Source organism: Scleropages formosus, chromosome 21 (genome assembly GCF_900964775.1).
Source record: "Scleropages formosus chromosome 21, fSclFor1.1, whole genome shotgun sequence".
Lineage (NCBI taxonomy): Eukaryota > Metazoa > Chordata > Actinopteri > Osteoglossiformes > Osteoglossidae > Scleropages > Scleropages formosus.
Window position 1 is genome coordinate 13082104 of NC_041826.1, and position 22191 is coordinate 13104294.

The 22191-nt window shown below is 41.5% G+C and overlaps 2 protein-coding genes across 2 annotated transcripts in view; one reads left to right on the forward strand and one right to left on the reverse strand.

Annotated features, from left to right (window-relative positions):
• Positions 1-1864: 1864 nt before the first annotated feature.
• On the forward strand, positions 1865-3951 carry LOC108918713 (V-type proton ATPase subunit F). The gene is made up of 2 exons (XM_018726195.2): positions 1865-2155; positions 2814-3951. Exons 1-2 carry the CDS (start codon positions 1998-2000, stop codon positions 3013-3015), a joined length of 360 nt encoding a protein of 119 aa, XP_018581711.1. The 5' UTR covers positions 1865-1997; the 3' UTR covers positions 3016-3951.
• A 2218-nt stretch (positions 3952-6169) lies between these two features.
• Positions 6170-22191, reverse strand: part of kcp (kielin cysteine rich BMP regulator) — a 71365-nt gene continuing 55343 nt past the window's right edge. The window contains exons 36-52 of the mRNA XM_018726294.2: positions 21851-21933; positions 21508-21675; positions 20359-20452; positions 18811-18984; positions 18170-18252; positions 17269-17389; positions 16581-16663; positions 15027-15126; positions 14674-14762; positions 14390-14492; positions 13771-13913; positions 12879-13051; positions 12158-12269; positions 11756-11857; positions 11352-11516; positions 10669-10969; positions 6170-9395 (exon numbers count right to left, since the gene is read on the reverse strand). Coding sequence (XP_018581810.2) covers positions 9178-9395; positions 10669-10969; positions 11352-11516; positions 11756-11857; positions 12158-12269; positions 12879-13051; positions 13771-13913; positions 14390-14492; positions 14674-14762; positions 15027-15126; positions 16581-16663; positions 17269-17389; positions 18170-18252; positions 18811-18984; positions 20359-20452; positions 21508-21675; positions 21851-21933 — 2312 coding nt within the window. The 3' untranslated portion in view covers positions 6170-9177. The remainder of the gene's footprint in view (positions 9396-10668; positions 10970-11351; positions 11517-11755; positions 11858-12157; positions 12270-12878; positions 13052-13770; positions 13914-14389; positions 14493-14673; positions 14763-15026; positions 15127-16580; positions 16664-17268; positions 17390-18169; positions 18253-18810; positions 18985-20358; positions 20453-21507; positions 21676-21850; positions 21934-22191) is intronic.

Below are 22191 nucleotides of genomic sequence, written 5' to 3' on the forward strand. Positions count from 1 at the left end.
TGCTGGTTTGTCAGATTTGTCAAATTCCAAAAGTTCTTTTTTAAAAGGTCTTTAAAAATTTTTACAAAGTCCCGAAGCACATTGTACTCAGTCTGTGGATGACCATTTGAAATATCATTCATCACTGCTTCTAAGCAAGATTAAAGTTTTATTTCTTAAATGCAAAATATATTCAATCTAATTTGAAAATGTTTTTCTAACTTTCTTGAGCTACACATATATAAGAAAGAAGGTTACAGAAGCAGTCGATTAATTTTATCAGAATGACTACCACAGATTAAACTGAAACACATCACCAAAAAAATCTCAGTAATACATTACCTTTCACATTACTTGAAATCAGGAAATATTCCAAACTGTATTCCAAATTAATGACATTTCAGACATGTAAAGCTGTAAATTAGATTACCTCCACCTTGTACAACAAGCTGTTGTCGTCCTTAGTTACCAAGTAACAGCATGTTGCTTGGATACCAGTCATGGTTTCTCATGGGTAATTTGTAACCAGGAGGTTTTCAGTGAGGCTGACCTGGAACATGGCAGGGAGCTGAAGCCGTATAGGAGGACACACAAAAAAAAACACACAGGGTAGGGGTTATGGGAGTCCTACATGCGGAATGACGCCCAGGAGGTAGGAGTCATCGTTAAGGATCTGAGGTTTGAAGGACAGGGTTCTTGATCTGAAATGCTGCTCGAGGTCCAAAACATAGATCAAAAGTTAGGGGGCGTGATTCAAAAAGCCGTGGTCAATGTTGAACAGCAGGAGATCATAATTCAGGGAGCAAATAGTAAAGAACTAGGGACTAGGAAGATCGCAAGGAAAGGCTTGTTTTCACAAAGAGATTTTGTAACCATTTTGGTGGAACCTCGCTCTTCTGAAGTGTTTGATGAGGTGTGTGGAATGTATTTTTTAGGCATGATTTGTGTGGCATCTCCTGTGGTCACCTGAAGTATTGTTCCTCAGAGGTTGTGACAGACAGTACACCCCCCACCCCCCCAGCAGCGCCTTCCTCTCCGATGACAGTATGGAGGGTGCACTCTAAGGTGGGACGCAGGTTCTTCGACTTCAGGAATTTTAAAACAAGAGCAAGTCCAGGATATCAGGAGCAAAGACCCAAGACTGGTCCTCTCGGCCGTAGCTCTCCCAGTCCACCACGTAGTATATTCATCCTCCGCAACTTTTTGAGTCCTTTCCTCACTCCAGGATATAATTTATACAAGGAATAAGCACAAGGATACACCTTGGGGCGTTTTCTTGCCTCTGGGACAACACCACACCCACCCATACTTCCAAAGCATTGACTTCTACAACAAAGGTTGACATTGGGTTGGGATGTTTCAAAATAGAAGCCACGGTAAAGCTTCTTTTATTTAAGTTCCTCAAAAGCTCACAGGACTTCTGAGTTCCAGCTGAGGTGCTGAGGTAATCCTCGAAACAGAACGGTCAAGGGTGCAGCGATGCTGCTAAAGCCCCTGAAAAAACACCCATAAAATTTAGTGAAGCCCAAAAACCTGCAATTCTTTTAACGACTTAGGCTGGGGCCAGGAAGTCACAGCAGACATCTTTTTTGGGTCCATCTCAACCCCCCATCATGGACCTACTACAAAACCAATTGTACTGTCTTTATGAAACTGGCATTTCTCGCCCATTGTGCCAAAGCCTGGCTTTACAAATCATCTCTAAGATGAATATGTTCATCATAAAAGCGCGAGAAGACGTGATTAAGCTTCTGCTCTAGATAGTAATACTCTATCATTAAGAGATGTCGTATCTTGTGCGTTTTCATAAGAACAGTTAAATTGGGTTGGTCTATTGAAGAGCGCGCGTATTGACGTCATTTGCGTTGCGTTTGTCACGTGACCGACGGTGAAGGCGGAAGTGGTAGAGTCAGCTGACTAGGAGCTCGTGCCCCACTGCATAATTGTCGGACAGACGGAAATATAGGTATTTATCCACACAAGTTTGTCAGGCAAACTGTCGATCTTCCGCACTCATCATGGCGGGACGAGGTAAACTAATTGCTGTGATCGGTGACGAAGACACGTGCACAGGATTCCTTCTAGGCGGCGTCGGCGAGTTGAATAAAAACCGCAAGCCGAATTTTTTGGTGGTGGAAAAAGACACGAGCATCACCGAGATCGAGGAGACGTTCAAGTGAGTGTCGAGGAAGCGCGGTTTAAAATTCCGTTGTTCTCATTTTGTTTTCGTTTATTATTTCGCGGTAGAACCTCTGAACCCTGCTCACCACGATTAATTGAATTGTTATTGTTGACGATCGCGATGATGATCGGATGATGTGATGCACGAAATTTTAGAGAGACAGTACGCAAACGCGCGTTTATAGCTACACGACGCAAAACAGCGGCGGTAGGAAATATGTAATTTGCATAACAAATTATTTTTTTTCTAGTGCTCAGTCTTCTCAGTGACTGAGTGACACAGCGCTGCTCAGCGGATTACTAATACAAATGCAAGATGGCTACACACATGAAATGAGTACAATATTATAAGTTCCTATGTAATTGTTAAAGCTCTATCCCTGGCGTCCAACAACTAAGTCCCAGTGTCTCGCCCCCCGCGGGCAATTATGGAATTAAAGAAGCAGGCTTAAGTCAATTTGCAGGTATTCATAATGAGAAACGTTGTTCGCTTTCTAAAAAGGCATAACTGGTGTTAATTTTGTAATCTATCCACATTGATACAAATACAGTGTCAAACGCCATGTTGTGCATCAGCGGACTTCAGCAGGTCGGACACGGTCTGTGTTCGCGGACTCTCATCATTGACTGCTGTGTGTTGTTCGTCTTTTCAGGAGTTTTCTGGCCCGCGACGACATCGGCATCATTCTGATCAACCAGTTTATTGCGGAAATGATCCGACATGCCATAGATGCCCACATGCAGTCCATTCCTGCCGTGCTGGAGATTCCCTCAAAGGAGCACCCCTACGACGCCTCCAAGGATTCAATCCTGCGCAGGGCCAAAGGCATGTTCTCAGCCGAGGACTTCCGATAGGCCCTTAGAAGCTCGTGGTGCTTCGTGTGGGGGGGGGGAGAGAAAGTCCCATAACGCCTCCCTTGTCGTGGCGTTTGTGTTTCGTTTCACAGTTGTAAGGTTGAAGAGATGCTCTGCTGTACATCGGCTCGTTGGCGTTACTTCTCAGTAGTAAAAACAATCCGTCTTTTCTCAGTTTTCACACGCTCTAGCGATTTAAAGATGTATCGGATGTTTCTGTGATGCCAGGTAGTTCTGTGTGCATTTGTTTCATCCTTAGTTTTTGCCCTTTGTCACTCATGGATACCTGAACAGGCCAAGCAAGGTCAAGGTAGAGAATAGTCTTAGACCCCCAGCCTATAAGAAGGCCATCTTTTATTGTTGGATGTTCTCAGCTTTTATAGCTGTTGAAGTCCACAGGTTAGTTGTTGAGGCTGAAATCTTGATGAATAACTGGAAACTGGAAGTTAATTTTTTTTTTTTTTGTAGTCCGGTATCTCAAAATAGAACTTACTCCATGTTCATCTGAGTCACGAAATCACGAGGTACTGAGAATACTGCGGCTATTTCAAAATGTTCGCATAGTTTTAAAACAAATGGGCTGTGACAGAAAGTACCCGATAGAAACTTTAAATTCTGTGTTTTTGTTTTTAATTCCTGATGTATAAATGTTTTAGTGTCCATCTTTGGAAAATATGTTCAACCAATTTCATGTGGTAACAGCACCTTTGTTTTGAGTGCAGTGATATTAATTATTGTTCAGTGCAAAGCAATGAAATGTCACCACCCAGAGTATAATGTAAAAAAATCCTGTAATTCATAGAAATGTTTAAAGAATATATTGCTGACATTTTTTTTTCAGCTGAATCCAGCTGAAGAATTTCTTTCAGAGTGTGTGGCTTGTAATTGTAAAGAACTTTTTCCTGTAAAAAGATAAAAGCTTATCACAAAGGTCAATTGTTCTTGAGCTTTCGTTTTTCCACTTAAATATATGAAGGGTAGCGGTGTTGTGTATTGCCTGTAGCTGGTAGACCAACAGCTGGAAAATCATGAAAGTAAGGCCCAGTGTGGTTGTATATTACAGGCAGACCCACATTGGTCCATCTGGGATTGCCATACATCACAGCCCCTTTAAACAGAAAGTGTTGAGCACTATTACGGCTGTATCGACTTCACTTCTGGCAGGAGGACTTGAAACAAATGGTTTTAATTTTCTTACTTTTCCGCTAGAAGATCTCTGCTAAATTTAAATGAGTAATATCCTGCTGTCCAGGATAGCAACCACTAGAGAACATGTCAACAATGCTACTCGGACACTGGCTTATTTGCTGGGGACCCAAAAACTAGTTGGATGATGCCATGTACTGTAGCAAGAAAGAACCATCTTTAATGGATTTTTATGGCATATAGTCTCATTTTGCCAAGAATACTGTCCTTCATATCCAAGCCAAGGCACCAAGCAGTTAAACTCAGCCTTCTCCAGTTTTAAATTTGCATCTGATGTCTTCAGAGAATGTAAAGACAGAGGCAAAGTCTTCTAAATTTTCAAAGCAGTTCCCAGTTTTTAAACTGCTGATTTAGACAGTGTCTCTTAAGTAGTCTGGCCAGAAGTATTACAGCAGACTGCTGCCTGTCTGTTAAATGTGCCACAAGCAGCACCATTTGGTCTTGTGGTTACTGTAAGTAACTAATCTTGGGAAGGAAAAAGCTTGAATCCCATGGGGTGAGCTGCTGTTGTGCCCATGAGAATTTCTAAAATGGCTTTTGATCATTTTTATTGTTCTATTTCTATTTCATATTACTAAAATTCAAAAGGGGGGGCAGTGGCACAGCAGGTTTGGCCAGGTCCTGTTCTGCAGTGGGTCTGGGGTTCGAGTCTTGCTTGGGCTACCTTGAAGCAGACTGGCATCCTGCACTGGGAGTGTCTCCTTTTTATAACAACAATGCATGAAGTATAGAGGATTGTTCATAATAATTGGAACTGCTGTTTATTGTAAAAATATGAATAAGTATGTGCTGCCACCACTTGTTCAGGATGCAGATTAAAATAAAACTGACTGATATTGATATATATGTGACTAACGTTACAGATTGTGACTCCTGTCCTGGCAGCACAAATAGTTAAACTTAACTTTTGTTTGCCATGAATAAGTTAATCATAACCTCTGGTAAGAGAATTATGAAAGATGGGTATTTATCATTGGCATTACAGTTTTTAGGAGTTATTTACTGAATAAAGATTTTAATAGTCAGAAATAATTAATGGAGAAATTTTTACCTGTCAAGTTGGAGAGAGTGTAGAGCCAGACACCTTTGTGAGCTGGTAATCCATTCTGATCCATGGAAAAAAAAAAATTTAATCAAAGTGTGGCTTAACAGAAAAATGAATTGACAGCTTTGTTACTGACTTAGTTTGTTTCTATCAAATGCTGAATAATGATGAGTTCTGGGTTCTGGGAGCAGGAAAGAAAACAGTAAAAAAAAAAAAAAATACAGATGAATTACTGAGGATATCTCCTAATTAACCAAGTGAGGAGAATGTACAGAATGTACGATTTGAAAAAGCCATAAGTACCCTCAACAACTGAGCTCATTTTCATCTGTCACGACTGTCCATGGACAGTTATTAGAAGAGATATGTTCGAAAGGTCCTGCAGCACTGCACAGGAGCTGTTGACTAACAAGAACAAGTCATTTTTGATTTCATTGTCTTACCTGCAGTATCTTTATTAACCTGTGCCATAATATTGTAAGAAGCTAACCATTTTAAACACTGATTCTGTAAAGGGTGGAGAACAATAAGAAAATAGATTAAAGCCTTTCAGTTTGAGCTGTGTAGTAGTGTTATCCATAATATTGAGTATGATTTGATTTTATTATTTTTATGAACTTAAATTCAATATACATTGCGATAAACACAGAAAAATTTAACGGATACTTAACCTGAAACAAATTACATAGAAGAAAAACCTTTATAATAACGATATCACAAAAATACACACTGTAAAATGACCTTAAAAATTAATTTAAAAATGTCAGTGAACACTTAATACTAGACATATATGTGTACCACAAAAAATGCATTTTTAAAAGATAAAAATTCACAAAAAAAAAATCAAACCTTTTAAACTTTACAGACATCATTGCATTACACCTGCATTACATCAGTCCAAGATAAATGGTTTCATATTTCATTTTAAGTTTTCTTTGCTACTTAAAAATACTGATGAAGAGGGATGCTCTGTGTTTAATGACTGTGTAAGACTAAGATATGAAAATCAACACACATAATTAACTTGTATTGAGCTGATTCTCTTGTCCATGGTGACTGACAATTCTAGACACACAGATGTTCTCAAAGCACTTTTTCCACAAGGAAATTTCTGCAATCTTTGGGATGACTTGACAAGCCTTTGCACAAGCGCAAAACTTGCACCGGTTTCATTTGAAATAAATACATCTCAATGTAATAAATTATAGAGTAAATGAAAATTACAGAGAAATCTACCAAGTGCAACAAACAGTAAAACAAGAAAATTATTTTTTTTTCTGTAAGAATTTTGACTGAAACAAAGATTTGAGAAATCTGGTCCTTAACGACCTTATTTAATATCAGTGTGTTGAAAGGTGCATCCAGCTTGGAAGCCAAGAAACCCAAAGATCTCACTCACTTCTATTGTCTGATTTCACAAAACCCTGAAGAGAAGACCACACAATCCAGATCCTGAAAGCTGGAACTACACGTCTCAAAAAGTTACTGGTTTTAAAACAGTTAAAAAAAAAAAACTGTGTTTCATGACAAACAAAACCATGTATCAATCTTAGATGGTCTATGAGTCTCAAGTAGTGTCTATATCACACTTTACTGATTAAGTTAAGCACGGCTAAAGAAGTCACAGTCTCAAAATATGAAATTATGTCAGGTTTTGGAAGGAAAGGGAGAGCAGTCAATGCTGTTAACTGCCAGTAGATGTGGTTCTAACTGCAATGCCCTGCATGATTATATTGTTTTACTGTATTAGAAATTATACAACTCAAATGCACAAATGTAATTGTCCAGTCATTTAACTTGTTCAAAGTACTGCACCCTATAACTTCACATAATTCAGCTCAGTCTTCTACTTCTCTCATGTGTTGGTCTGATACTGAAAATTCTGGGGTTCGATTATTGTTTGCAAATACTGTATATATGAGATGTTATATCATGGATGCATGTGACATTGTTTTACTGAACACTAAATAGGATGAGAATTTCCAAATGAAATGGAAGTAAAACAGAGCCCACAGAGAAAAGATTGATACAGACCATGCAAACAAAGAAGGATTTCTGACCAAATGAGCTATAATGATGCTGGGTTCGCAAAGCTGGGAAATCTAAAGAAACTCTCCTCATGCATTGCAACTATGAAAATAAAACTTAAATAGTTTTGAAGCTTTTGTTGTTGGGACTGAACGCTTGGTTTGTCCTCTGGAGGACTCAAATGAATCACAAGCTGGATCAATGGAGTGAAAAGTGGAATACAGTAACCATAGTAACAATGTGACAGTTGTGAGTACCTGAAAATGCCAAAGAAATCATTCTTCTCAAACAATTTCTGCAGGACAAACTACATTCCTGGGAGGAACCGATGGCCAATCTGCCTACCTGGTTGTACTTCCGACCCAAATGTCCATCAAAGTAGCATTTTGGTTCCATTTCTGCAACTCAAAAAAAAAAAAAGCTGTTGCGAAAACCGCAGTGAAGAAACACAAGATCCCATTTAAAGATTCCCATCTGTGATTCCGCCCCAACCTACTGGTTAAAATCATACAAAGAAGATTTCTCTGAGATTGCGAGAGCGGAAGTACGGAAGATCTGCCGTGACTTCTCTTTCCCAGCCGATTCAGACATCTACGCAAAGAGACGGTTCTCCAGTTTGGCCGCCCGGCAAATCTGAAAGGCTGAGGGTGGTATTTGGTAAAACTGAATTTCTTCCTGCTGTATTCTTATTCTGGTTTCTGAATGTTCTACATATGCACCTTCTACATCTGGAGGGGCTCTGGATGGAACATGCAATTAGTGCTGTTTACTGAGGAGTTTTGAGGTACATTCCTTGAGTGGCTGGCACCTGTAAATAAAGTGGTTGTTGGCAGGTTCTCTCACGGAGTATGGGGGACTGACACAGTTCTGGCTCTCTGTTAAACTGAACTGAATTGAATTAAATGAAATTATTAATCCCAGAGGAAAATTCTGTTTGGTTGCAGCAGCATACAATATACAATGCCTTTTGTTTTGGAAATCGGATTTTGGTTTTACCAGTATTTATTTTTGGGTTTTGGTTTTATTTGGTTTTAGTAACCAATGAAGACCTGGGATATTAACATAAAAGTAAGAGGGATTTAATAAATTCAAATGCTCTTAAATTAATTGGAAGATGAGTCTTCTCAGCAATGCATCTGAAATTTATTAGGATTTGTGTTACCTGTATTTCCTTTAGTTTTATTAATTCAGTAATAATACTTGGCTGTTGTGGTGTATATACCACATACAGTATGTTCCTTTCCAAAAACTATATGATCGATAGAAGGGATGAATTTTCTTCTGATTTCGAACATTTACTCCACATCATAATTCGCTGGACTACAATTTGGACAGAGAACAATGATAGATGATTAAATTTTCTTAATATTGCAGTTTTTGTCCTTGTGTTACGAATCGCTCAAGGTTTTATCTCAAGCTGAATTAAAATATGAAGAACTATATGTACCAAGAAACCTTCAGAGTGAAAGCGGAAAGCCATACTGCGCATGTGGATGTTCAAACCTTCAGTATCCAGCAAACAAAGGAACTTCTGCAGAAGGTGACAGGACATATCATCACAGTAAGCAGTCTTCCTACGAATTCTTTTTCCTTACTGACGTTGTCATGGATGTCAGCACCTCGTCAGGCAGAAATAGATGGATTCACATTCCAGATACCTATTTCCCGTTTCTGCAGCAGTAAGGTCTCTTCAGCACGGTACTCCAGTGGGAGCTGAGAATCAACTCCGCAAGTAAGTAGGACACAAAAACTGGCTATTTCTGTTGTGCTTTGTCTAACTTTCCATCACAACTTTAATGTGAGTGGCTGAAACAACTGTAGAAGGGTGTGATTGACCCCAGCAGCTTTCTCTGCCATTTGCAAGTGTGGGTCAAGTCCGTCACTCAGGAGCTGCCATAGATGACCCTGGGGCAGGCCTCCGGGGCAATGCAGTGGGACTCATGCTCCACCAGGCCAGCAGGGCACTGGCATCCAGGCACGCAGGGCTTGAAGCAGTGTGCCTCTAGAATCCCCAATGGCACATCTTTGTTGAAACACGTCTTGGGACACGGGGGTCCGCACTCATCAAAGACAAAGCCACGGTCCAATGGGCAGCCCACCGCTGAGGAAAAGAGAAAAAGGAGGTACATTTTGAATTCACATACAACCTTCTTCACTGTTCTTCTCGCAAGTATGATGCAGATGTATAAATACATAAATAATTGTAGGCAGCTTAAAATTGTGTCACTTTGGAGAAAAGCATCAGCTAAATGAATGAATGTAAATATACACACACTGTCTGAACTGCTTGTCCCATACAGTGTCCTGGGGAGGCGGAGCCTAACCCAGCAACACAGGGCGTAAGGCTGGAGGGGGAGGGGACGCCAGTCCGTCGCAAGGCACCCCAAGCGGGACTCGAACCCCAGACCCACCGGAGAGCAGGACCCAGTCCAACCCACTCCGCCACCGCGCCCCCCTGAATGTAAATATAGTTCCATTCTAATTCCCGTACCTGAAAATAGCCATTTAAAGTTACAACGGACAGAGCTGGGAAAAATTGGGCCTGACTGTATTCAAACTGCTGACTCGAATTCCACTATTAATTAATTCTTGAATCAACTTAATTAAAGCAGGTCTCCTTGGAAGAATGGGCCAAAATTCCCCTACAGCAATGCAAAGTCTCTGTCAATAGCTACACAAAGCAATCAGTTGCAGTTTTTGCAGCTAAAAGTGATGTAAGCAGTTACTGACTATGAAGGGGCAATTACAGTTACATTTATTAATTAGCTGATGCTTTTCTCCAAAGCAACTTACAGTGTTGAGGTTATAATTATTACCCATTTATACAGCTGGATAAGTTTCTTTTTTTTATTGGAGCAAGTTAGGGTAAGTACCTTGCTCAAGGGTACTACAGCAGGAGGTGAGGCTCAAACCTGCGAGTCCAAAGGCAATAGCTCTAACCACTACACTACACGCTGTCCCAATTAATTTTTCACAGCTTTAATTGCACATTTTGTTGTCTTCCACTACACATCTGGCTCACTACAGTGTTTCCTTAAATCTAAAAGTATTTTAGCTACTGACATATTATGCAGGGTTCTGTATTTACTGGCCTATACTGAAGAAATAATCATATTGTGACAAGTTCTTTGCTTTTGAACACAAATTCAACTTACTCTAGCTGTAGGGCATCCTTTGTTCTGAAAGAACCATGGATCTAATAGTTATCCAGAAGCTGCTTTATGCCAGAAGTTCTATAACAGATCCAGCACCATACTGCATACACTGTGCTAATCATACAATTAATTTATTACCTACGGAATTATAATTGTACAATGCTTTCACCACTGTAAGCTGAACAAATGGCGAAGCTACTGGGCCGAGACGAGACCTACCACAGAGTCCTGGAGATCTCCACTGCAGGATCACACCAGCCTCCCGGCACTCAGAGGCATACGCTTCCAGGGAGTCACACAGGCAGTCATCTACGTTGGAGCCACAGGCGCACAGGTCGTACACACAGGAGGCAAAAAACATTTCAGGTGGGACTACCCGGTGACAGTGCTCGAAGGCCTCTGACTTGAGGACACCGCATCGGGCATTGGCTGCCTTGCGGGTCGAGTAGCCAGCCTCCTTGCAGGGGTCCACATCATGAGCATCATGGCACTCTGTGCGGGTCCCATTCTTGCTCTGAACCTGGTAGAGATACCATTTTTTGATGAGAAATTTTCTATCTAAAAAACTTTTTAACTGCTTTACTTCTTTATTTCAGGATTTAAGGGTAGAATTAGCTAAATTCAAAGTTTAATAACATACGAGAACAAGAAGACTGCGCTACAAACTGATTTTTTGAAGAAACTGTATCTATAAGTTATATAAATATGAACTACAACAACCTGAAAAACACTGTATATTCATAAAAAGGAGCTTAAACATGTTCAGAGTCCCACTTTCACTACACATCAATCAATCTTCAATTTGGCATTTGTGGTCTGGTTTTGAACTACTTTCATTATTTTGCCATATGTTCCGGGGGTCATATAACTGCGTTCTTCCCAGTGCCATCCAGGAACCCTACCTTCCAGCTATTGCCGAACGCCGCCTCACTCTGCACAATCTGACCAGTGCGGATCCTCATGTCATCCTGGGGGTAGTTGTTAAAGTTGCCACAGAGGCCACACATGTTGTTCTTGTAGGTCCCCGGAACGCTGACCTCGAGGTGGGACTTGCCATTCCACAACACCTAAGACAAGAGTGCGTACCATGTGTCACGTAGGTTTGCATCACCATAAGATGGTAGGAAGCTTAGCCTTTGAGATCAGTATTTACTGCAAATCATGTCAAACGGCATCTAAACCAATAGGAGATATAAGCTATTTGTAAGGAAATGTACACATCATTTTATTAAGCCTCAAGCTGCCTTCAAATTAGCTAGAAAGAGTGTATGTAGAGCAATGTTAACTTAAATATTAAATAAAACACCTTCACTCCAATGTTGGTATTCAGCAGAACAGTATTTGTTTTGCGCTCCACGTAGATGTATGGCTCTCTGAGGAATGGTAAATCCACGGTCTGATAATCAACCTGTTGAAAAGAAAAACAGAGACTTTGTTCTCTCTGCACTCTGTTAAAATGGGCTTTACGAGAATAGCATGGTGTAGAAGTAAGAAATCGACAGCAAAACTGCAGTTTATGCCTGACGCAACGCAGCAGGTAGTATGGTTGACTCAGAGGTTGCACGTTCAAATCCTACCTCCTGCTGTAGAATCCCTGAGCAAGGTACTTACCCTAAATTGCCACAGTAAAAAAAAATTACCCAGGTGTAAATGGGTGAATAATTGTGAGTCACTTCAGAGGCACACATCAGATAAATTAAAGTATTACCATAACAACCCAGTTCTGCAGAAGCTGGACCACAACATCACCGATGAAGATGGTCACCTCCTTGGTCCAGGACACACCTTTGCGTCCGCGGTTGTCATTAGTAGCATAGATGCTGCGGAGCACAGAATGAGCTTGCTTTTTTCCCGTGCACTTCAGCTTGCATCATTTTATTCAGCTACAGAAGACGTACAACGTTACACAGTACCACTGAATAGTCTGAGTAAATTTGCCGTAATGTTTTCACAAAGCGTTCAGTTAACAAGTACTTGTATGAGCTGTAAAGACAAGACATGTCCTCCCAACTCTTCCACAGCAGTTCCCAAACATGCAGGTCACTTTTTGGTTGCTTTGCTTTCACTTTTCAGTCTAGTTCGTATCATACAAATATTGCCAGGTTGCCCAAGAATACTCAGACTTTTGACTGGTACTGTAGGAGAATTCCCAAAATCACATTTGTTAGGAGAGGCAGCTATGCAATGAGAGAGGGTTGCATAGCTGCCTCTCAAAATCACTGGAGACAAAAAAATTTGTATCTAACACAGTTCTACAGTGCAAGAAAAACATCCTTCTTTAGATATTCCAGCAAGTGACTTATTTCCAGCTGGTGATTGTAATTTTCCTTTAGGAAGACAGCATGTTTCTGCCTTATTACCGTGCTTAGTCCCACTCAGCACAGTTAGAGGATCTAAAAATAATGGGCAAGTGTTCAACCCTCGTTTACCTGAAGTCCCCCCCTTCACAGTCTTCTGTCAGCACATAAGTACAAGTTCCCTGAAAGTGAATCATCTTCCCATCAAATGTGCGATAGTGGGGGTCCCCAAATGCCACACAAGTGGCTGGTCGTGGGATGCAGTGCGGGCAGCACATTCCCGGAATCAGAGCGGGGGTCTCATCCTTTCAAATTTGAAACAGAAAAAAGGAATAAATAAAAAAACAGGAAAGCATGTGCAAGCATGTAAAGTACCACAAAGTTCTTTGCTATATTTTTATCCTTGGATGAACCCTGGGGTATTCTCTCTTTGCAAGGCAACCATAAAAATGCGGTTAAAAGTACACAAACTACAGCTCCACTTCTCTGTCACATAGCAGAAAGTACAGTCACCTAGCTTCTTTTACAATACATTGTTACAAAAGTTACAATACTGTTAGAAAAAAAATGTACAACCATTTAAGAAACACAAATTGCTAATTCAATATTTGAAAGGCCTTTAATAGTAAGGAAAATAACTCAATGAATCACACACACATTTTTAGAACCGCTTGTCCCATATGGGGTCGCAAGGAACCGGAGCCTAACCTGGTAACACAGGGCATAAGACCAGAGAGGGAGGGGACACACCCAGGACTGGACGTCAGTCCGTCGCAAGGCACCCCAAACGGGACTTGAACCCCACACACACCGGAGAGCAGGACTCGGTCCAACCCACTGCACCACCGCGCCCTCCCGGTCACTCAACGAATCAGTGTGTTTCAATTAAAAAAAACATAGGGGGACAAAGAATATAGATTGCCACTTCCCAGCCCCAAGAATCCAGTCCCAAGTTTTTGAACTTTTTAGCAAGGTACTTGCGCCATAAAATACTCATAAGTTTGGAGAGAGCATGTGAACCCACCGAGGCACAAGCCACCTGCGGGCAGCGCTCAGTCTGGCAGTGCACCTCTCCAGATAAGCAGCTGCAGCTGGTGCACTCGTCCACCTCCCAGTGTTCATTGGACAGATATGCGTCACCCCCGTACATGCACGACACGCTGGGGTCTGAAACACACACATTTAATACAGTGTTGAGAAGGGGAACAACACTCTTGAATGTAGAAACACATTATTATTGATATCATAACACCAACATAATAAGTTAAAACTAATACTACTACTACTACTACTACTACTACTAATAATAATAATAATAATAATAATAATACTAATAATAAACATGTAGGGAGACCAGTGACAACGGGAAAGGGAATGCGACATGAGCCTTGCTGGTTCAGACCTATGACAGACACTGTTGTGATGCTACTGAGCAAGCTGCTTAACCTACATTTACCTCCAGCAAAATATTGTTCTAAATAACTAACAAAATCGTGACTTGCTTTGTGTAAAAGTTGGCTCCACTATGAATTAAACATTTCCATAATACAGTTTTGTGCAAACAGATTGAATGGTTGAATGGTTGCAGTAAAATTGAGCAGCTGAAACAAGGTCACAAGCTCAATGTCCATGTGCATTGGTACCTTGACATTCATAGCAGCACCTCCCAGCTGACTTCATTTTCACCAAACCATCCTGGCAGGTGATCTGAGCACACTCCTCAATGTTGCACTCAATGTAGCCCAGCTAAAAAATACAAGACTCTTGTAGTAACTATGAAAGCATACAAAGAGATCGACAGCCTTGCCTTGGAAAACCTTGTTTTCCGTAAAACTGATGTTGAGGAAACCCGGTTCAATAACCGAATGAACCTGCAGATGGGTCTGGACCAGGGGCCATGATTTAGGCATCTTTGCAAGGGCCTTACATTACAAGTGCACGTGATGCACTCATCTACACTGTCCATCCAAGTCTCGCCATTCCCAACACGGCGGTTCTCTCCCTCGATCACACACTCTGCAGAACATAAATGGAGAACATGCTAAATATTCAAAGACTTATCTGTATACTGAAAGCATGAAGGATAATGACTTGCGCAATGTTTTTCACCTGATTTATTTTGAAATTGTTCTTTGGAACATAAATTCTACATATGGATTTGTCAGAGGCACAGATTAACTGAAATGGACATACTGGAAGTGGGTGGCATTTCATCTCTTTAAACTTGTGGAGAACGTGCATTCCTTATTCCATCGTAACTTATTTCTGAGCTCTATTTACCTTCACAGACAGGGCAGCAGGATCCCTCTGGGGTGAACTGTTCAGATGCAGGGCAGCTGAGGGGTAAGCAGCCCTGGTGGATACAGGTCCACGTCAGGTCCTGTCCAAGGAAAGAAAACAAAGCTCATTTCCAGGAGTGACCAAACAACTCAAAACCCAACGGTGCTGCATGTATATCAACTGGGTTCTCAACTTACAACTGTGACTGGAAGTCTGTTCGCAACTCAGTTTCTATGTAATTCCAAGCATTACATCACAAAAAAAAGCTTAATACAGACATCCCTCAATTTATTCCTGATGTAGTTTGTGTTGAAAAGCTCAAATGACGCTATAATGAAAAACAGCATTGGCATTAAGACTTTACTTATTCATTCCATTACCAAAAGCCACTTATACTAAGCAGGGTTGCTGTGTTACAGAGGCTATTATGGAAAAAGGGCATGAGGCAGGGAACACTGTGTAGGACTTTTATTTACTTGAAACAACATGTACAACATTCATCATAATCTGGCCACACTTGTTTGCTTCACATTTATTAATTTAGCCAACACTTTTCTCCAAAGAAACTTACAATGCTAAGATATTTACACAGCTGAGTAGTTTAACTGGAGCAATTTAGGGTAAGTACTTTGCTTAAGGGTACTACAGCCAGAGGCAAGAATTGAACATGCAACATTTGGGTCCAAAGACAGCAGCTCAAACCACACACACACACACACACACATTTTCAGAACCGCTTGTCCCTTACGGGGTCACGGGGAACCGGAGCCTACCCGGCAACACAGGGCGTAAGGCCGGAGGGGGAAGGGGACACACCCAGGACGGGACGCCAGTCCGCCGCAAGGCACCCCAAGCGGGACTTGAACCCCAGACCCACCGGAGAGCAGGACTGCGGTCCAACCCACTGCGCCACCGCACCCCCTAGCTCAAACCACTACACTACCAAATGTCCTTGATTAGCAACACACTCAGTAAAACAGTAATAACATAAAATAATAATGTAATTATGTATGTAATTCCTGTTCAATGCCAACCACTGACTGAATTGTTCCATGACACGCAATGTTCATCATCTTGTTATGGATGAGCTGTGAAAGTTGTGGAGCTCTTCTTGTGTGCTCTTTATTGCCAGCTAATGAATGGGTATGAAATCATAGCTGACATTAATGCAGAAATCAGATATACTGTGTGAAAATGGTAAACATATACAACATACAATTATAGATAAACAAATCATATTTTTGAAAATGCATAACTCAAATATTCAGAACTTCAGGACCCAGCGTATATATGCCTCACCAAGCAGGACAATTCACAGGCATCTACTGTTCTCAGTGAGAAATCAAAAGTTATTTTCTTGGGGCATTCCAGCTCACTGAATTATTCATTGTAACACGGATTGCTGTAGCACTTGAGCAAAGCATCCTTCTCCACAAAACTCACTGCTACAATGCAAACGTGAGTGAACGTCTGATCGGAGTAAAGGTGAGTGAAAGCTGTAATAAACACAGCTAAAAAGTGCCAAACCAAGAGTAAAGGATGCATCCAATATACCTTGCAATGACAGGTAAAACAGGGGTCATCCGTGGCATGAACCTCATTGCCTATCAGGGTTGTGGTACAGTTGCTCAGCGGCTCTGAAACAGATGGTTTTACAAATGGAATAACAAGTAAAAGTTGCTCGTTTCACTCCATCACAGTCTGGTTCCTACCAGTCGCTTGTAGAGTATTTTCTTTTCCTCCACATTCTTATATTCACCTCTGAACACAGCTCATATAGGAAATAACCAGACTTTGGCTTTTGAATTTAGTAAGAAAAAAAATCTAATAAAAACTGCAAAAAACTGCATTCCAAAGAGTATATATCTCAGTTGCAATGGTATAACAGTCACCTAACCCTATATACAGTATATGGTGGTACACATGGTATGCTATAGTTAGTTCTCAATGGTATATGTATTCTTTACAAAAAAAATATACAAAAACAAAGTGTGCTTCTTTTCCAGCTGAGTATTTTCAGTTAAAGCAAAGATATACTGTCTAGTCATACACAGTATATTCAAAACTATTGATTAAACCTGTAATCAACAGTGTATTTGCAGAGATTGTCTTCAATGAATCTCACACTGAAAAAATATCACTTGAGCATTTGAATGGAAGCCAGTATGTCTAAGATGGTTGCGTACAGTACGCACAGCGCTGCACCGCACTGTCTAAAAACAGGTGGGTGCAGAGTACTGACGTGCACAAACAGGGCAGCAGGGGTCCGGCCCAGAGAAAATGATGTTATTCTTGGGACAGTCGACCAGACTTGGGCACTGCTTCCTGTAGCAGCGTAGGTGCTGCTCCCCGTTGAACATGACCTGCACACACAGATATGGACCAAAGCACAATACCTTAAGTAGGGAAATGCTTAACATGAAAATAAAGCAAAGAGTGGGGGAAATTATTCAATGGAAATGATATTAAGAAAACCCCTTAAAGGTAGAAATTATTTCTGGATTGAAGAATGCAGCTCGGGTACCTGCACAGCACTAGAACTGCTTAGTTCATCAGTCTTCTGCTACTCTCCAAAATAAAGCACATGATATCCAGATATCATAATTACAACTTCAGCAGTGACAAAATAATACGAGGCCAGCCTCTCCACTCTTTGTGTACAGAGAACTTCAGCCAAGGCCTGCAACGGGACATAGTGAGTAAGGAAATTTTCTAACTGTAACCCTAACCCCCTAACCCTAACCCTACACCTGATTCTAACTGTAACCCTAATCCTAAACCCCTAACCCTAAGGATGATGCTCATTATATCCTGTCTCAGCCTTCAGGAGTTGATCAGGTCGGTTTTTTGGATGGGGGTTGAGCAGGTCTTGACTGGCAAACAGATTTTTTCAAAAGACCTGCTCAATCCCTATCCAAAAAAAGATGTCACTAGAATAAAAAATGGTGCTAAAATAAAATATTTCCAGAATTTGTGTGACATTCATAGTACTTGGTTCATGGAATGGTGACATAGGGTGCAGAAAGGCTTAGAGTATGCAGTTGGAACAGAACAAGCTTCCTCTTAATTTTGGCAGAGACTGCTATGGGATGTGACTTGCTGGAGCTATTTGTAGCATTTGCTTTTTGGTTTTTTGTACCCACCTCACATGTGCAAACTTGACAGGGGTCGTTCGAGAGGTGGAAGCTATCCCCAGGTCCATACACATGGTTATCGTAGATGCAGTCTGTGGGGATGGAGGGGAGGAGGAAAAACAGGGTGAGAGAACCAGTGTTGCCAGAATCAAGGCCCTGTGAAAGTATACACAGCGACCCTAGATTACCTAAAACTTTTATATGAGTAAATCAGCGCGTGTGAACTTCATAGCAACAACACCGACAAGGCACTGAGACGTACTCCTCTAACCTCTGCCTGACTCCACTGTGGGACCAAGGTTGAAAGTAAGGTCATCTCTCTATTTTCAATCTGCATGTCAAGAGCCAGAGAAGTGTTAACTGGTTCCTCATATTAAAGACATGACCTTCAAGACATTTCACTGGGATTGAAAGTAAACTTCTGTATTACTTTGTTTAGTGCAATGAAAAACTATGAGCACCAGTAAACACCACATTTAGACTTTTCCTCAAGAATAATATGGTTTAGGTGTCTATGATACGCCCAAAAAAAACATACATTCATACTCTCTGAGAAAATAAAGCATCTTGCACTGGGGAAGTGATGCAGATCTGAAACCCATGATGGATCGTGGGTTCTTGTGTGCATGTGTATATGTTTGAAGGCTCACCTGCGCACACTGGACAACACTCCCCTGGAATGTGGACCTGGTTTAGGCAGGGGGACACACAGTGAACCTCTGAGCAGGTGGTCACCCCATCCACACACATGCAGGACATGCATGGCATGGCATCGGCAAACCAGGTGCTGCCCTCGTCACGTGCCACTCCATTGTAGATACACCCTGAATGGGGGGCATGGCACGGAAATTGATTAATGCCAGCACTAACAGAAAGAGCTGTACATGACACGTTAATATAAGTATTCTTCTCGAGGGGAAGGTTGCCCTGTAGTCTTTATAAAGATGATAGCACTGCAAATAAAGGTTGTCTCAAACTTCCTGTTAAGGACTTGGCGTTCAAAAGATCCCATCTGGGTGTTATTCTAATCATAATAACTACTTTTTCTTACTGTAATGAACCTTTTTACATTAGCCATTTTTTTTTAAAAAGTACAACTTTGGAAACATTAAGAAGGGGGTGCAAAGGTTTTTTTTCTTTCTCTGTTCCTTCACAAAAAAAGGAAAATGCTGAAACTGCAACTGAAGCTTAGTGATAAAATGCATATTACCCCACCAGTAACAACCTCAAGTCAAAAACGACATGTAAGGGGTGTCATACACAGGTAAACTGACATAACTGTATAATTTTTGTCTGTGGTGTAAACATGTGTGCTGGATTCAACAGGTATTGTCACGGCTGGAGCTGGGATCTGCGGTATCCCTGAGCAAGGCACTTATTATCCTGAATACCTCGAGTAAAAATGACCCAATTGCATCAACAAATGTGTAACAATGGGTATGGGCAAATAACTGAAACTTAACATACGAAGTCACTTTTGAGAAAAGTGTCAGCTAAATGAATGAAAGACTGCTATGTACATTTACTCATTTATCTGATGCTTTTTTCCCCAAAGTGACCTACAATGTGAAGATACATACAATTATTTACCCATTTATACAGCTGAGTAATTCTACTGGAGCAACTTAAGGGTAAACATCTTGCTCGAGGGTGCTATGCCCAGAGGTGGGAATCGAACGTGAGACCTTTGGCTCCAAAGAAAGCAACTCTAAGCACTACGCTACCAGCTGTTCCCATGACAAATGAACATCCTTCACACTTATCTCACACTCTGAAGGAACAGCTGACCCACAATCCTTCCTTATGACCTCCATCTCTCCAAGAAGCACAGTGTCCAGCCGTCTTGCTTCGCCTATTAGTTACATTCAGGCTCTCCTTCCAAAAGAGGGCCTTTGCTTTTAAATAAAAACTGATACATCGCAACTGCTCCCTCTCATTCGTTCCTCATCGTCACATGTCTCGTTCGGATACCCTCCACCCTTTCCAGCAAGCTTTGGGGGGGGGGGGGGGGGGGGGTCAGTGTACATAACAGTGTATCACTTGTGCACTGAGGGAACTTTTACTGTGCTGCTTTTCATTTTCACAATTGGTGCAATGAGCCAAAGGTCTGGTGAAAAACAGTTTTACACACTGCTTTTCAGTCAATGGTATGAAATGAAGGGCTTGTTGGGGTGAGGGGGGCGTGATCAATGCTATACCTCGACACCGGGGGCAGCACATTGCGGGGTCTGTCACTTGGTGCACGCAGTCCAGACTGGGACACGGTATGCTTGTGCAGTGGACGTTTCCTCCCTGAAAGACATGCAGGGATCTCACCATCCAAAGGCTCACATGCCACCCTACTAGGGAAGACGTCTGACCAAACCCCAGGAAGCCTGTGGGTCTCAATCCCTAGAGACTCATTCATGATTGTGAGCAAAACAGGTACTTTCCATTTGCTTCAAAAGCCTTCAGGAAACATGAAACTACAAGTCTCTGCAATATATTAACTTGGGGCTTGTTATACATGCGTATACTGTACTCTGTTTCATATTCCGGCAAAATGTTTGTGAACCATCATTCACAGTCATCACAATGACTTTTTTTTTTTAAAAAGGCAACTGAAAAAGATTTAATAGAGGACTCATTTCTTACTCTAATGAGTATGGCATTGATGATCATTTTTGACAGGGGAAACCATTCTTACACTTCCAACACCATTTTCCCCTCAAACCATTTACATGTATTTAACACTTTCCTCCAAAGCAACTTATAATGGTAAGGTTACAAATATTCACTCATTAATACAGATGGCTAATGTTAGTGGAACAACTTAGAGTAAGTACCTTGCTTAAGGGTAGTACAACCAAAGGTGGGGATTGAACCTGCAATCTTAGGGTGCAAAGGCAGCAGCTTTAACCACTATGCTACCAAACATTCCTGATGCAGATGAGCCGATAATCTCATAGAAAACCCTCATGCTGAAGTTATTAAAAATGGGCACTTGTACTGAAAGCATATGTGAAAAAGCACCTGAAGGCAACCTTCTGCTTCTGTCAATCACTTTGAAGGAAAGGAAAGGACAGGTGGAAGATGCCATCTGGCATTAAGTAAAAAAAAAAAAAAGATTACTACTTTTTTTGTAGAAATTGCATGGAAATTGATAAACCATTGTAGGCTGGTTCGGAGAAAAAGTGTCAGCTAAATGCAAATGGATATTTAAAGAGAGAAAAGGAAGGGAGAGTAAAATAAAAAGTATTCTTTATGTGCAGCGCAGCTGTGGCTAGGCAGCTAAGAATAATGCACAATAAGAGTTAAGAATGACAATGGGCAGCTGCCATGGCAACAAGACTCGCTGTGGCTCTTACACTGCAGGTACACTTGCGACAGCTGTCCCGAGTGAAGTCCTCTCCATTGGAGTACAGCACACCCTCAAACAGGCAATCCTGGCACCGAGGGCAACACAGGCCTGAGACTGGAGCTGGGTCACGGCAAGGGACATCGCATACCACCTGGGAGCACTTTGCCTCACCCCGCTGGACAACGTTGGACACAGAGACACAGTGATGGTGACGTACCGGGAAGTGTCAGCACAGGCACATGCACATGCAGACAGTTCCTCATCGTCAAAGGTTCCCGTCCTTGCGCTGAACACTGATTTTTAATTGCACATTTTCGTTAACGAGAAAGTCAGCCTTTTTTAACACTTACCAAACAAGTACATTCTTGACAGGGATCAGCAGGGGACAGCCAGTGGGACCCATCTACATAATCCACCCCCTGGTGCAAACATACTGTTGGAAGAAACACGTGTCCAGATCTCTCTTGCACTGTGCCTGAGGCATTCTACAGTTTACCTCCATCCTCTCTCAGTTTCCAACAGCTGATGAGTACCGGTCCAAAAGGTGGCTGTGGCCAAATGCAACACAGCACCTGTTCAGCTTGCCAATTACATAGAACAATGTCTATCATTTACTTTATATCTTTGCTCTCTCATGAAACATTTGGAAGCACTGACCAGATGATGCAAAAGTCCCATCACAGAGGCCCAG